The following is a 17439-nucleotide window of genomic DNA, read 5'->3' as shown; positions in this document are numbered from 1 at the left end:
GAGCCTGTGGAGATGGCTGTCAGATCACCTCACTTATGGACTCAAAGCCCTCCAGGGACTCCATGTCACTCAGAATCCATGACAATGTGCTTACAGGCATCATATCGCCCCTGACCTCATCTTGCTACTCCCCTTCTCACTCCTGTCACTCCTGCACTCTGGCCTCCTTGATGCTCCTTAAATTTGCCAGGCCAGTTCTGCCTCAAAGCTCAAGCACAGAAGAATCTCCTGTCTGGAAAAGCCTCACTCATAATGCACGCTTGCTCAATCACCTCCTCCAGGTCTTTACTCAACAACTCCTTTGCAGTGAGCTCTTCTTTAGCTACTCTGTCTAAAATTGCAACCTGTACCCCACACTCCAGCCCCCACAATCTCTACCTCCTGTCTGCTGTATTTTTCTCCTTAGCACTAAGTCAGTAAGCATCTGACTTACTATACGTTATACAGCACTTATTTCGCTTACTTACTGTCTGTAGAGTGCAAGTTTCATTTATTGGTGGATCCCAGGCCTAAAACATGCCTGGCACATGTTGTTGAGTAACCATTTGTTGAGTCAATCATGAATAATTTAAAATACAACTCACCAGGGGAAGGGTCTGGAATAGGTGCCAGGTGTACCCTCTGCATAGCAGAACCGATTTCTTTTTTCAGAAAGGAAGGGACATAGTTTCCAGTCAGTCCACTAGAACTTGTAGAGCTGGAACCAACTGATTTGCAAAAGCAAAAAGCTCTTTACTACCAAGACATGTACCCAGGACACCAACAAGGTTAAATGACAGCACTGCAGAGCAATAACAAACTAAGTTTTTACTTTTAGGGAAAAGAGCAAATCATGATGAAAATGAGTTCAGAGCCAAGCATCCCACCATACCACCCTGTCAGAAAGACTGCAAGGGTCAAAGACAGTGTGGCTCCCGTGGGGGCAACCAAATAGAGGGTGGGTTGGTTGTGAAATTTTTTTTAAAAAGGGAAAGGTGACATTTGTTCTTTATTTTCTTTTGTAAAAGTAGATTTAGATTGTTCTAAAATTTGCTTTTTTCACTCCATAATATAGAATAGTTGTCCTTCCATGTCCGTACATATAAATAACAGTACATATAAATAACACAGGTTATATTCAATTATTTAGCTGTGACAAGTAATTACACACTAAATATTCTTATCCACATCAGAAAAATTAACCATTTTTTTAAAATAGTAAATACCTTCACTTTTTATGTCATTTCCACATGAGAGTGCTTTAAGGGCAGGGAGTGTATGCTACTCATCTTTGTATTCTGGGGAGGATGACGGAATGCCTTGCATATAACAGGTAATCAATTAAGATTGGATAGGTGAATGAATATAATGCTTATTATTTAGGCTTAAAGGTACACATGAAATAATGAAGACTGCTATTATTGCTCATTATAGAAACGCAAGTTCTAACCATTAAGAAGTCAGTAAGTGGTAGAGTTGCTCTCTTTCCACAACACAGAGCCTTTTCAGCAACTGCTTAAGGCAGAGTAGGAAACACAGTTCAGAATGCCTGTGTGAGGAGTTGTGTTGGTCAGCTGGGGTGTATTTTGCACTCTGGTGAATGAAGAAATATGAAGAAAAATGGGAAGAGAATTTGAACAGGTAAGTCACAAAAGAGAAAAAACTTACAGTCAATAAACACAAGAAAAGGTGATGAACCTCATTAGTAAACAGGACATGCAAGTTTAAACCACAATAGGATACCATTTCACACTCATCAGATTAGCACAAATTTTAATCTTGACAGTACCAAGTGTCATCAAGGATGTAGAGCAACTCCCATATCCCTCTGGAGAGCAGTTTGGCAATATCTGTGAAGCTGAAGATGAGCACACCCTTTAACCTAAAATGTTGACTCTGGCTGGGCATGGTGGCTCACACCTGTAATCCCAGCACGATGCGAGACCGAGACGGGTGGATCACCTGAGGTCAGGAGTTCGAGACCAGCCTGGCCAACATGGTGAAACCTGTTTCTACTAAAAATACAAAAAAAAAAAAAAAAAAAATTAGCTGGGTGTGGTGGCACACACCTGTAATCCTAGCTACTCAGGAGGCTGAGGCAGGAGAATTGCTTGAACCAGGGAGGCAGAGGTTGCAGTGAGCCAAGATCACGCCACTGCACTCCAGCCTGGGCAACAGAGCAAGACTTCATCTTAAAATACACAAATACATAAAAATAAATAAATAAAATAAAATAAAATGTTGACTCCTAGTTCTCGTACCCAGAGGAACCCTCACACATGTGCATAACAATAGGGGTACAATAATCATTTCAGCACTCTTTCTAACAGCAAAAATTACAATCAACTTATGTATTTATCAAGAAGAGAAGGCATACATAAATTATCGTCTATATAAATAATGTTATGGTGTTGTATAGATGTATATTGTATATGTTATATAATATATGACATATATCTCTATAATTGCTACACATATATCTATTTAAATACATGTAGCAGTAATCCAAGATTATGTTCAAATAAATTTTAAAACCTGCAAAACCACACTATGAAGTTTATACAAACCTAAATAAACACTCGATCAGGCTGGCATGGGGGGAGGTAAGGGGAAGCAGGGAGGCGGGAAAGGCACAGACACTGGGCTTCATGTGTATTTGCCAGGTTGAACATTTTTTTTTTTTTTGAGACAGAATCTCTATCACCCAGGTTGGAGTGCAGTGGCGCGATCTTGGCTCACTGCAACCTCCGCCTCCCCGGTCCAAGTGATCTCCTGCTTCAGCCTCCTCAGTAGCTGGGATTACAGGCCTGCTGCCACTATGCCTGGCTAATTTTTGTATTTTAGGTAGAGACAGGGTTTTGCCATGTTGGCCAGGCTGGTCTCAAACTCCTGACCTCAAGTGATATGCCTGCCTCAGCCTCAGCCGAGCAAAGTGCTGGGATTACAGGCATGAACCACCACACCTGGCCAAAGTTTGACTTCTTAAGCTGGGTGGTGGCTACACAGGTGTTGCTATATTATCTCCTTCTTTTTTGTATTCCTTAAAGTAAACAAACACCTAATGGATGAGAGCAGTGCACTTGGAAGTGCAGAGGGGAAGCAGCACATAGCAGGGGCTGCCTGCCTGAGGGAAAAATGATGCAGGAAATGCCTCTACTGTGAACAGGGTTGGTCAGCCTTTGGACTCAGGAAATTCATTCATCCATTTAACAAAAAAAGTGGGGAGGGTCTTCCAAACTGTCCACCTTCCAACTAGAAGGGATCTTGATACTCTGGGCCTGCGGCTCGGTCATCAGGAGGGAACGGGCTGGAACAAGGCAGACACAGCCAAGGGTGACTTCTACCTCAGGAGGAGGGTGTTTGCTGCAGCCAGGGCCTTAGCTGTCAGGCCTAGTAGGAGTCTGTAAAGGTATTTTTGTTTTTCCCTTGAGCCAGCAAAGACTATGCTCTACTCTCCAGCTACCCTTGAAGGCAGACTCCCATGGGAGCTGGCTGAGTCCCGAGGGACCACTACCAAGAAAGAGAGGAGGATAGGGCTGGTAAAGAGGCCTGAGCTTTCAGACCACAAAGGCCCCTGTGCTTCCAAAGCTCGTCCCATGGCTCCTTTTGCCCACCTTGCTGCATCCAGGGAATTTGCTTTTTGTCATTTAGGGGTTAATGATCATTACTCACCTGAATTTACTTTGCTGATTACTGACACTGTCCCTGAAGATTTTCCAGACAAGCCAGAACTAGACCATGGATTAGGTGGAATAAAGTCCTTGCCTGGATTCGAGAGTATGCCGTTTCTTATATTGATGCCTAATAGAGAAGAAATGATTTTAAAATGCAAAACACACAATGAATCTTACACCAGACGACAAAGATAAAATTAATGTAGAACTCAATTTGTCAAAAACCTCTGTATGATGCAATAATCAAAGCAAAAACTGACTGTGATGATGTCATCTGACAGATGTCCGAGGAAAGATAACTCACTGGTGGGTGGCCCAAGAGAGGCCTCTTATGCTTCTACCAATGGATCTGTCCCACGTCTTGACCCTCTGGTGCCATCCCGGGCTTCACTGCTACTGGACATGCTGTTCTTCCCCTTCACAGACCACTTCCTTTCAGTCACCTTTTCAGTTTCTTCTCCATCCCCCAACCCCAGCCTCCAACTCTGCAGCTCTCTGCTCTCCTCTTTCTGTCTCGTCCCCAGGGTTCCATCTTCTCACCCGACCTGTACCATTACTGTCATCACATGCTGATGACTCTGATATGTACAAGGAACCCTCACCAACTGTTGTCTCTCCCAGAACAGGGTTGCCTTGACCCTGACCTCAAGACAAAAGCCACTTTTCATCCAGATCACTCCCATTCCCACAGGCACTGCGGCTTTCTTCCAGAACTCAAAGTTTAAATTCCCCCTTTATCCTTCTTCTTCTTCCCCTACAACCAAAAAGAAATAAAATAGCTCTCTGATTCACTTCCTGCTCCTTTTTGCCTGTGGTCACTGTAATTCAAGGCTTGGCCCCTCATACTGGATCACTCTATACCTGTCATCTGGATTTCTCTTCTTCCAGCTCACCCTGGGGCCTGTCAGGCCAGTCTTCTAAGAACAAAATGTCAATCCTGATGAAGTCTAGCAATCTTTAGAAACCACATTCCCAATCAGAGGGTAGGAATTTCATGCATCAAGAGGGCCTGCCATTCTCACCCCATTCCTCCCTTCTGACTGCACCCCAGCCTGTGCCACCACCCCCTCTCACCTGGACAACAGCTCCAGCTTGCTGGCTCCTCCCCTATTCAGCATACAGGTGTTGATACAACCACATCACTCCTTCAGTTAAAACCCTTCAAGGACTTCTCATCGCTCATGAAGCAAAATCCAAATTTCTTACAAGGCCCCAAAAGATGCCTCATACTACACACTACGTCACATCCTTTCTCACTACACTCTGGCCACATTGGCCTCTGCCGTTCCTCTCACAGGACAAGCCCTCTCCTGCCTCCAGACCATTGCACTCACTGTTTACTCTCTCCCTGGTGTGCTCTGCCCTCAGCTCTCTGCACATTTGGTTCCTTCTCATTCTTTGGGGGCCCAGCCAAGTTGCTTATTGAGACCATTCTTTAACAATCTGTGATTACTGTTTGTCTATTTGTTAAAGTCTCTCTCCCACCACTAGCATATAAGCTGTGTGAGGGTGAGGATATTGTCTGCAAAGCTGCTGTATAAAGCCACTGTGTAGACTACAGAGTGAAGGAATTCCCCAGAGTTGTGTGACCCAGTGGCCCTGCCTGGCTGTTTTGTTTACAATAATATTCGCAGTGCTTGGCATGCAGTAGATGCTTAATACGTATGTACTGAATGAATGATTCACTAATGCAGTAAGTTTGGAATATAGAAAATCAGGAGACAGGCTTGGGTACCCACCAAACTATAGCATTGACATTTAACCCCTGTAGTACTGCCAGGATGCTGTGACTAAGCTCCCACCCTGGTTTCCCTAGTGGCCATTTCCCCTAAACCTGGTCTGGTAGAGGAGCCTCAGACATGCTGCCCAGCTTTTGCCAGTTCCTCCCTCCCTGGAGGCTGGACCCAGTTTCCTATACCATATTTCTTATCTTGGGTGACTATAAAAGATAAAAATGTGAGGCCTGGGCCCAGGCACGGTGGCTAATGCCTGTAATTCCAGTACTTTGGGAGGCAGAGGCGGGTGGATCACTTGAGGTCAGGAGTTCAAGACCAGCCTGGTCAACATGGTGAAACCATGTCTCTACTAAAAAATATAAAAATTAGCCGGGCATGGTGGCGGGCACCTGTAGTCCCACCTACTCAGGAGGCTGAGTCAGGAGAATCGCTTGAACCCAGGAGGCAGAGGCTACAGTGAGCCGAGATGGCGCCATTGCATTCCAGCCTGGGCGACAGAGAGACTCTATCTCAAAAAAAAAAAAAAAAAAAAAAAAGTGAGGCTTGGGCTTCAGCAAATATTTATGATGTTCCCCTCAGTTCTGAAGGGAAGCCCCCTAGTATCTGCCTTCTAAAACAGAACCTTCGTGAATATGTGATTGCAAGGACAGGGTTTCTTATTAATAATCAAAGTAAAGCCAAGTCATTTATATTACCAGGCAAGTATCGAGAGTGCTTCAAATAGTGTTGCTTGGCTGCAGATCTCAGGGTGGGCGTGTCTCGCCGCTGATATGACATCTGGGTGGGGGCGCTGTTTCCTGTGCCCACAGGCTCAGAGGGCTTCAGGTCCAAAACACTCTCAAACCTGAATGAAGACAGCATGGCATGGGTCAGCATGAGAGACAGTGGGTATCCTCAGATACATACCGATAATCTCACAAATCCCAGAATCAGTCTGTTTACAAATGTGAGCAGCACACTTGCCTGCAGAGAGTGTCATCACTCTGTCTTTTCTTGTTTTTCAGGTCAATCCTGCTGAGGGATGGACTGAAATCCAAGTCATCCAAGTCAGCCCAATCATCTGAATCCTTTGTTGACCTGGAAATAAGACCCCACCTTCTCCTACTCTTTGGCTTTATCTCACCATTCTTGTGCTCCAGGCCAGCTGTGATTTTCTGTGTAAACAAATTGGGTTGGGGGGAAGCAATATATGGCATTAACAGAACTCATCCATGAGTAATATCCATTCTGAACTTCCTCTGCTATGCAAAGGAGGCTCCTGGGGCATAACATGACTTATCTGAAGGGGCAACTGTGGAAAACACATTCCCAGTCTTTCTGTCTCACTCATCCTTCACGGATCACATCGGCTGCCATCCATGGAGAATGTTAAAGTTGTAAAAAATAATGATAAAAAAAATTTTAAGATACTTCTCACACACCAGGAAGATGGCTAAATTCATACTCAGTCTCATCCTAGATGAGTTAATACGATCTCCACTGTTATAAATATGGATGTAAGAAATTAAGGTTAAGATGTCAGCTTGCCCTTTTATAGAAATCAGTGCAAATAATGTTTTTTTTTTGCCTTCTCATTAGATATGGTTACTATCTCTTAGCTACAAAGAATTAGCTATAACAGGATATTTCCATACACACACCACTTCTAAACTGTGTGCTGCAATAAAGTGAGCAGGCCAGAGATACCACCCTTGCAGCTTCTGGCAGTGTCTCACATCACAGTGGTTGGGAGCCAGCACTCAGCAAATACTAACTGACACAGAAAGTGCCACTTTTTCATAAAGGATAGACAGTTGGCCTCTTCAGACAGCACTGCAAAGTTAATGAAAAATAGAACCCCCTGACAAGTTATTATTTTATTAAATCTAACACTCACTGTTTTCTTTTGAAAACCAGCCCAAGAGGAGCAGAAAGATCTGGGCTCAGTTAATAGCCCAGCATTAACAGTATCGATTAACAGCAATAATGTAGATAACAATCTAAAAATTTTAATATGGCACTTCATGCTTTTCAAAACATCTCAAAAACATCATGACCTTTGATCCTCATGACAACCCTGTCTGGTAGATAAGACATGTACTATAATCTTCCTTTTATAAATGAGGAAACTGAGTCCATAGGGATTAATAATAATTACTAACCTTTACAGAGTTGTAACTAGGTGCCAGGTATTATTCTACATTCTTTTCAAGTATTAACTCATTAGCCCTCAAAGCAATTGTATCAGGTAAGTACTATTATTATCCTTATTTTACAGATGAGGAAAATGAGGAGCAGAGCGGCCAGATCACTTGCACAAGTATCAAGCTACTAAACAGCAGAGCTGAGATTTGAGCCCCTGGCAGTCTGGCTGCAGAAGCCAGCTCTCAACCACTACCCTATACTGCCCCCATTAGTGACAACGTTATTAACAGGCAGAGCCAGAACTTGAATTTAGATCTTTCACTCCAAAGCCAAGGGTCTTTCCACAATTCCATGCTGTTGCAAACATAAATCTACCATGATTACACTCTGTATACTGAAAAAGAAAATATTTCACCCAATAATGGGGTCAGAAGAGGAATAAACAGACACGAAGCTCACTGGTGAATCTGGGCTGCTCACCGACTGGGGATTCTTGTTGTGAAGGGATGGGAAAAGCAACGGGCTTGGCTTGTCCTCCTGGAGATGGCTTGGGTGATCTGTCCTGGAGACCTCTGCTTTGTAGGGGTATGTGAGATGCAGAGGGGGCTGGCTGGCTTGATGTTGTCGTGAAGAAATTCGTGTGTGTGGCTTGGTTGGCGGCTGGGCAGGAGGGACTGGCTTAATATGAGGAGGTGGGCCTGCCTTTTCCAGGATGCTTTTCTGTGGTTTTTCTGAATCCTGAAGGTTCTGTGTGGTGCTGCCTAGTGGGTGTCCAACTTGGAAGTAAGGATATCGAAGTGCCTGGAATGACAAAAAAGGCTTTAGGAGAAAAATCTAGCCAGGAAAGTTACCACTGTCTTGATTACTGGGCTATATTTCATTGTGACCAGTTTACTACTGTTTCTTAGCCCAACGAGAAAACAGCATCTTGAATTTTTAACACCTCTTGTGATTTTTCTTATCTAAGATACCATAAAATATATGTAATGATTGCAACACAAAGTTATTTATATATGGTAGTCAGTTACACTGCTGTTACCCTGGCTACTTCTAAAAAGCATTCTGGATCAACACAGATCCTGGTTTTGTAACTTATTTGCCATGTGTCTTAAATAGGGTATTTCATCCTTCCAAGCCTATTTCCTCATTCCACAGAAGAAGAAAAAAATAATATAAAACTGAAAGAGCCAAACATAATGATCCTGGAAGATTCTGAAGAATTGAGTACAAAATAAGCAGGCACATATGCTTTTATCCCAAAAGTGCCAGGAGTGTAACACATGATATAGTTAACCCTTCCCTATCAAGAACAAAACCGTGTCAGTTGTTCTGGATAACTGAGTTTTCTGGATGGCCAAGAGATAACTTAAAGTTGAGGGGTTTACAATTCTTTCTGAAATATTCCCTGTATTCTCTTGTCTTTTTGAATGAAAGTTATTAAGCATAACATAATCTTTCTGAGTAGGCCTGGGACAGTTAAAAACATCTGTAATGATTATATGCAAGTGTAGATACAGAGGCAATTAATGGGAATAGCCTGGTAGAGGTCCCAGACTCTAGCATCTATTATAACTTGAGAGCCTTCTCTGTAGTCGCAGACATTTTTGCAAGTCTTAACTGATTTGGGGGGTATTTTTAGCTTTTCACACTATTCTTAAAAGCATATATTCCTCTCTTGGTTCCTTGTTACAGAATCTTTTTCTTTTCATTTCTTATATGCATCCATTAAAAAACTGGGTTCATCAAAAAGCTTCTTCTCTGCCCTGTAGCCAGTTGTGAATTTCACCACCAGAAGTGCATTCCTGAGAGCTTTCCAACCCTTGAGCCATCCAAAGCCTTACGACACCAAACCGTAGTTCTTTTTTCCTTCAGCTTTCAGAAAAATTGCTTTTCTACACTCCTTAATTATTCTTCCAGCTATCATCTCTCCAGCTATCACAAATTCTACCACCACATTGGCACTTTCTTCAAATACCCTCATCACTCTTATGAATCATCTTCTCTGATTAGAATTGGTCACTTATTTGATCCTCTGAGCAAAGTAACTGTCAGTGAGACAAGTTGAGAAGGAGCCAGATGTAACTAGCACAAAAGGAGGCTTGTAAGAGGCCTGTGAGTGATAAGAGACCACAGCATTACTACACCTCTTTTGGGTATACTTCATTATTTAAGTCTAAGTGGCCCAAGGGAAGATAGATTGGGAAAGCAGGAGCAATGAAATCAGTGGACCTGACTTCATACTTCAGGTCAGTTGGTTTAATTGTAGTTAGTTGCACTGTTTGAACTAATTAGCGAATGAGTTATTACAGCAAATTGCTTAAACTTTCCAAGATTGAGTTTTCTCACTTACAGAATTGAAAACAATAATGCCTGTTGCATGGAGTCTTCATTGGATTAAAAATCATATAAAATATACTCAAGCATTTGCACTCTATAAAGTGCTATGAAATGCTAAGTGCAATTACTATCCTAGCTCTGTCTCATCTGTCAATCTCTTTAGGTCATGAGTCAGTTGGACTTTACATAACAAGAAGTTGCCTTTCAACAACCAGTACCGGCTTATAAACCAACTATTATATAATTGAAACTCTTAGAGAATAGATTTGAAAACATTCTCCAAAGACAGATAAATATTTGTTTATTTCCATTTTCATATAAATGGTGATGTATCATGTGAATTATATGCCCATTTTCAAAGCAACTGTATTGTTTACATCGTAACTACTTTATACCCAGTAAGTTTCAAACTATTTTAAGTTCTCATACCTTGTATAGTACACCATTAGTGGTATTCTGTACTATTTCTCACCCATAATACTAAATACTAAATATTTCCCATGCAATTTATAGAAATTATTCAGAGTTAGATATGAACTCCATAACAGAAGAAAATGGAAGAAAACCTGACTAGCTGTTGGTCGTTTCTTGGGATCCCACTGAAGCATGTCTCTCAGGAGCTGGATTGCTTCACTGCTAGCATTGGGAATCAAGGTCTTTAAGTTATTGGGTACACACTGTGGCCAACGGAAGTTCATTGCACTTGAAAGTTGATAGCCTTCAGGCCAGTCAGTCTGAAAGAAGGAAAAGATAGAAAATCTTGCTCAGCCAATTGTTGTGATATAAGTTTGTATTCTGGCACGTGTGCCTCAAATGGAAAGGCAACCATGCCATTACCCACCCATATTCATTAACCACCCACATTCACTACCATGGCACTGTGTGGAATGAGACATAGATTTGGATTAATAGAGAGACTATCAAGATCATGAAATTGGGGGAATAGCGGAAAAGACACTGGATTTGCCAACTTGTTTAATAATCTTTAAGTAAGATAGTCCATCTCTTGAGATTTTGGGATTGAAACAAATTAATATTTCCCCAACTGTGTTCCATGAGACAGAGGTTTCTGAAACTGCAAACGAGATATTCTTTTGGAGAAAACAAAACAAAATCCCGTTCCTGGATAAATAAATTTGTGAAACTCTACCTATGCTATCTTCAACTTGATAATTCAGAGTATACATGTGAAGACCAGCAGCAAAGAAAGGTGTTTCACCCAGTCTCAAGCTTTCCACTTTTTCATGCATCATTTCTATGGGACACTAAATGCTGGAGTGAATGATGGAAAATGCTAAATAAATGGTCTTTAAGGTTCATTCTAGTTCTAACACTCTACTATTTTATAACATACAGCCTAAGGTAATTGTTCCTCCACTCTTTTTTAAAGCCAAGTGGCAATACATATAGCTTTTATCATTCATTCACTTGACAGTTCTGGAATGCCCACTATATGCTTAGTGTTGTTGGAGATCCAAAAATGATCCAATATAAATCCTGGGCTTAAGAGTATTACTGTTCTTAAAAGAGAAAAGAGCATTTATTTAAAAACAAAGTAATAATGCACAGTAAAAAGTGACAGAAGCTGCAAGAGAGGTAAAGGTACAGACATGCAGAGGAGAAAGATTCCAGCATTGGACTCAGGAAATTTTCTTGAAGAGGTGGCATTAGTAATTCATTCAAATGATTAAAAAATTTTTTTGAGGATCTAGTTTGTACCAGCAATGGTGCTGGGACCTGGGAAAATAAACGTACAACAAATCCCTGTCCTGAGTGAGCTTATGGTCTAAGAAACAACTATGTATACAAATCATTATATTAATAACATAGGACACAGATGAAGATGGGGAGGAGATTAGAGAAACAGTGAGGAGGGAGATTACTGATGCCCATGTGACAGATATCACTCAGGCAGAGGGTGTTACATGCAGAGCACAGAAGCAGGGAAATTTCAGGGCATGCAGCTGTTAGGGGTACATTTGTCATTCTAGGCACTTCAACAAATAAGGCTGGACTTGAAGCCAAGAGTTCAAGACAAGCCTGGGCAACAGAGCAAGACCCTGTCTTTACCAAAAAAACACACAAAAAACTAGCTGGGTACCATGGTTTGTGCCTGTAGTCCCAGCTACTTGGAAGGCTGAGACAGGAGGATCGCAGTTTTGTTTTTGTTTTTTTGTAAAGACAAGGTCTTGCTTTGTTGCCCAGGCTTGTCTTGAACTCTTGGCTTCAAGTCCAGCCTTATTTGTCATTCCAGGCACTTCCATATCCTTACTTCCAAGTTGGACACCCACTAGGCAGCACCACAGAGAACCTTCAGGATTCAGAAAAACCACAGAAGGCATCCCTGGAAAAGGCAGGCCCACCTCCTCATATTAAGCCAATCCCTCCTGCCCAGCCGCCAACCAAGTCACACACATGAATGAATGAAGTGAGCGATAGGAATAGGAGTTACGAGGCTGGGCAATGGGGAGTCAACCAATACTTTTATGAGGGCAAGTCAGTACCAGAGCTGTTCTTTAGGAGGTTGAATCTGGCCACAGACTGGACAAGAAGCCAGAGTGAAAATACTTGAAGGCAGAAAGATGGGGAAGATGCCATTAGACACAGGCAGGTGACTGCGGTCCAGTCTGTGATGGCAGCAGTGGACTTGAAGAAACAAGAGCCACGTGAGACATGTAATGTGGCAATATTCAACAGGATTTACCCACCAGCCGCTTGGATGAAGGGCACGGGGAGTAGGAGAAAGATAGAAGGCAAAGCTGAAATTCAGCTTCAAGGTGGGGGCTCTGGGATTATGATCAGACCACAAATGAACATGGAGAATGAAAGAAGGAAGCTAGTAGGGTGGTAAACAAAAGGCAATGATGAGTTTGAGGTGATGGTGAGGGAGTCAGGAGAAAATCCCATAGAGAGTTGTAAACATGTGAGTGGAGTAATAATGGAGGGAGGCAGGGGCTAAGGATTACATTTAGGAGACTTCTGAATAGGCATAAGAGTTGTAGCAAAGAGAACTGAGAAGTTCTGCAAGGGAGGCGAGATGATATAGAGAGGAAGACAGAAGGAGCCATGACAGATGTCATACTTAAGAACAGGAGGAAGAAGAGAAGTCAGCCATGTCTGAAAATGTGGGCAGTGGAGAATGACTGAGGTCAAGAGAAAGTCTAGAATGGGCAGGTGATCAATCGTGCCAGTGCTGAACAGGGCTGAGCGGAGGGAGCATGGCAGGCTGTTGGCTTTGGCCCATCGGCCTTTGTTCTGTATCATTACCTTTTTTGGTGTCCCCAGCACTTGGCAAATTTTGAATATCGTGTCAATTTCACTGGCTCCAGGGAAGAGTGGCCTGAGGGTGTAAACTTCTGCCATGATGCAGCCCACAGCCCAGACGTCAATGGGGGAGCTGTAGTTGGTAGATCTCAGGAGTACTTCTGGAGCCCTGTACCTGGAGGAACAAAGGTTAACTGCTAGCTATTGCTTCCACTGCTCAGACATTAAATTAAATAACAATCAGTTCTCAGTGAGGGGGTGAATATGTTCCTATTTTCTCTCTAGTTCACTGTGGTGTAATGGAATTGTGAGAACGTGGCAATTGCCGTGGGCTGCTGTTGACAAGTAGTGCCTCTCTAGTTCACAATATTTTCTATTGAGCATTTATCTACAGGAGACTTCTCTATGGCATCTTTGAGAAACACTGAGAAAGTAAGAATTAGGAAAAAAGAGAGAAAAGAGAAAGAGGAAGGGAAAACTAAGAGAGAAAGGGAGAGGAAGGAAAAAACCTACAACTTGTGTGTAGGCTACTTGGTCACGGCAAACTGCTTAAATCAAATTCCCAGTGTCTCGAAGTTTTCACAATAGCAATTAGATGGTTCTCAGACAGGTCTTTGCAAAATATTTTACACAATTCTTTTGGGAAGCTGTCCTCAGGAAGGCCTATATATAAAATTTTACGTACATTATAGAAAAGCATAATAGGTTTTCTTTTAACATGATTTAGAACACAAGATTTTTAACCTTATACACTACCAACATATCTATAAATATGTGTTTCAGACTGCACTATTTCTCTTAGTGAAAAGTTAACGTTTGTGACTTTAACATTATCCTTAGCATAATGATATCTTTTTAAAGAAGTGCAATTAAATAATTTTGAGAAAAATAGTATTCACCATCTGGTAGATACATAATCTGTATATGGAGGTTTTGATCGGATTTCTCGGGCCAAACCAAAGTCTGCGATTTTCACAAGTTCTGGTCCCATGCAGAGGAGGTTCTCAGGCTTTAAGTCTCGATGAAAGAAGCCTATAGAGACAGTAGAGGAGAAGAAATCCAAATGCAGGTTTGCTTCCATATTATTCTTTGCAATTGTATTGCTCTCTGCAAAATACTTATAATTTAAAAAGTAGTCTGGCATGGCACCAAAGGCTTTATGCGTTCTTCCCACAGATAATGTAAAGTCCTTTGAACTTCTCATAGGATTACATTCATTTCCCTTTGCAAATCATTCAAAGGTGATCTTCATAATTTTTTTTACAAGACAGAAAATTTCTTTTAAAATATCAAACAGGATCACAGGCCGAGATAACTTTGCAAAAATAAACTGTCACTCAAGGGAAAAATATCACGGATGGCATCTCATTCTGTTGCCTAGGTGGGAGTGCAGTGGCACAACCATGGTTCACTGCAGTGTCACCTCAAGCGATCCTCCTGTCTCAGCCTTCCAAGCAGCTGGGACTACAGGCACAAACCATGGTGCCCGGCTAGTTTTTTTTTTTCTGTAAACACAGGGTCTTGCTCTGTTGCCCAGGCTTATCTTGAACTCGTGGCTTCAAGTTATCCTGCTGCCTCAGCCTCCCAAAGTGCTGGGATTATAAGTGTGAGCCACCATGCCCAGCCCAGATAACTGTCTGATGGGAATTGAGAGTTTATACCACAGCAGAAACACAATTATAATTTTTGTTTAAGAAAGAATTTATGAATATGACCTACTCATATCTGAGATTGTGGAGTATGTTGCAACATATGTTTAAATGTTAAGTACTTATTACTTTGCCTAATGAGGAAGTACAATGGTACATCTACAGCTGACATGAAAGGCAAAGATAACTCATCATGTGGGAAGCCCGTCTCAGCCATAGCAGAGCTCTGGAGGTACAGGCAGGAGATAGTCAACATGGCAATCTTCCAAGTTCACTCAAACACCCAATGAATTGCAATATATGTCACTGAAAACCCCAAACCTCCCACTTCCTGAGAGTATCACCAACCTAGACATCATTCAATGTGGCTCCAAATCTTAATGGGACACCAACACTGGAAATATAACTCACCTGCTGCAGCTGCTATTATTTGTTACACGTTATCATTGCTATCATTACAGGCTGAGTATTCCCTACTCTGAAAATCCAAAATCTGAGATGCTCCAAAACCTGAAACTTTTTGAGCACCAACCTGACACTTAAAGAAATTGCTTATTGCAGCATTCTGGATTTAGGATTTTTGGGTTAGGGATGTTCAGCTGGTAAAATATAATGCAAATATTCCAAAATCTGAAAAAACCCCCAATTCAGAAACACTTCTGGACCCAAGCATTTCATATAAGAGATACTCAATCTGTATCAATGTTGTGAAAGTTGGATTCTAACTAGCACATTATGGGAGAAATTAAAAGCGATCACTGAAGATCTACACGATTCCTTGACAACCTGTATGTTGACAATGCTCAAGTCTACATTTCTAATGTGCCTTCTCTACCCTTCTGAAGACCTAAATCTCTGTTTGGATAGCAACTGGACGTCACTATCATCCCTGTGTTAACTTATCCAAAACCACTTTTGTCCTCTCTCAAATCATCTCTCCTTCCTAAACTTTGGATAAGATTTCTAGGTACCTTGTAGTTATGTTGGATCCATCCTTACCCAGTTATGAGATTGTGTTGTATTTTCTATCAAAACATCTCATATCAGCCAGGTGTGGTGGCTCACGCCTGTAATCCCAGCACTTTAGGAGGCTGAGGCAGGTGGATTATTTGAAGGTCAGGAGTTTGAGACCAGTCTGGCCAATATGGTGAAACGCCGTCTCTACTAAAAATATTTTAAAAATTAGCCGGGTGTGGTGGAACACGCCTGTAATCCCAGCTACTCAGGAGGCTGAGGTGGGAGAATTGCTTGAACCTGCGAGGTAGAGGTTGCAGTGAGCTGAGATCACACCACTGCACTCCAGCCTGGGCAACAAAGCAAGACTTCATTTTGGAGCGGCGCAGGGGGTTTGGGGGAGTGGGAATCTCATATCTGTCTCTTTCTACTTTCTCACTGCCTATGCCTGCATTGCCACTACTTTCTTGCAGATCTTCCTTGCTCCAGTTTCTCTCCTATAATCCTGATCATTTAAACACTATCTTTCCCTTGTCACTCTCTCATTCACCCACAAAAGCCATCCATGACTCCTTTTTATATTTAACAGGGCTGAACTCCTTTCACTCTACCTAAAGAGAGAAACTTATTTTCCAACACTTATTAATACATGTAAAGTGTGCTCCAATCAGGTACAACTCCTCATTCCTTTTAAGTTCACTGTACAGTCATGCACTACATAACGAAGTTTCAGTTAATGATGGACTGCATGTGTAATGGTGGTCTTATAATATTATAATGAAGCTGAAAAATACTTATCTGGTATTTACTATACTATACTTTTAATCATTATTTTAGAATTGTACTCCTTCTACTTACTAAAAAACAAAACAAAACAAAACAAAACAAAAAACAAAAGTTAACTGTAAAATGGCCTGAGGCAGGTCCTTCAGGAGGTACCTAGGAGGCATTGTTATCATGGGAGAGGACAGCTCCCTGTGTATTACTGCACCTCAAAACATTCCAGTGGGACAAGATGTGGAGGTGGAAGGCAATGATACTCATGATCCTAACCCTGTGTAAGCCTAGGCTAATGTGTGTATTTGTGTTTTAGTTTTTAGCAAAAAAGTTTAAAAAGTAATAATAATAATTTAAGAACAGAAAAAGCTTATAGAATAAGGATATAAAGAAAATATTTGTGTACAGCCATATAATGTGTATGTGTGTTAAGCCAAATGTTATTTCAAAAGAGTCAAAAAGTTAAAAAATGTATAAGTTTATGAAATAAAAAGTTTCAGCAAGCTAAGATTAATTATTAAAGAAAGAAATTTTTAAAATTAGTGTAGCTTCAGTGTACAATGTTTATAAAGTGTCCTAGGCCTTCATACTCACTCACTGATTCACCCAGAGCCATTTCCTACAAGCTCCATTCACGGTAAGTGCCCTATACAGGTGTACCATTTAAAAAAATATTTTATACTATATTTTTACTATACCTTTTCTATGTTTAGATACACAAATACTTACCATTGTGTTACAATTGCCTATAGTATTCAGTACAGTGACATGCTGTAGAGGCTTACAGTCTAGGAACAATAGGTTATACCATATAGTCTAGCTACATAGTAGACTATATCATCTAGCTGTGTCTAAGTAAGTATACACTCTATGATGTTTGCACAACAACGAAATCGTCTAACCACACATTTCTCAGAACATATCCAGTCATCAAGTTATGCATAC

The 17439-nt window shown here is 41.5% G+C and overlaps 1 protein-coding gene across 3 annotated transcripts in view; it reads right to left on the bottom strand.

Moving 5' to 3' along the window:
* CILK1 (ciliogenesis associated kinase 1) overlaps positions 1 to 17439 on the bottom strand; it is a 60788-nt gene that overhangs the window by 4457 nt on the left and 38892 nt on the right. For all 3 annotated transcript variants that reach the window (XM_030928999.1, XM_030929000.1, XM_010364054.2), the window contains 8 exons: positions 14014 to 14146; positions 13118 to 13289; positions 10417 to 10584; positions 7994 to 8314; positions 6353 to 6543; positions 6085 to 6233; positions 3652 to 3780; positions 585 to 707 (listed from right to left, as the gene is read on the bottom strand). In XM_030928999.1, the coding sequence (XP_030784859.1) occupies positions 585 to 707; positions 3652 to 3780; positions 6085 to 6233; positions 6353 to 6543; positions 7994 to 8314; positions 10417 to 10584; positions 13118 to 13289; positions 14014 to 14146 (1386 nt within the window). The remainder of the gene's footprint in view (positions 1 to 584; positions 708 to 3651; positions 3781 to 6084; positions 6234 to 6352; positions 6544 to 7993; positions 8315 to 10416; positions 10585 to 13117; positions 13290 to 14013; positions 14147 to 17439) is intronic.

This window comes from Rhinopithecus roxellana, chromosome 4 (assembly GCF_007565055.1).
Source record: "Rhinopithecus roxellana isolate Shanxi Qingling chromosome 4, ASM756505v1, whole genome shotgun sequence".
NCBI lineage: Eukaryota > Metazoa > Chordata > Mammalia > Primates > Cercopithecidae > Rhinopithecus > Rhinopithecus roxellana.
Note: the sequence above shows the minus strand (reverse complement) of the source record. Positions and strands in the feature narration are given on the sequence as shown.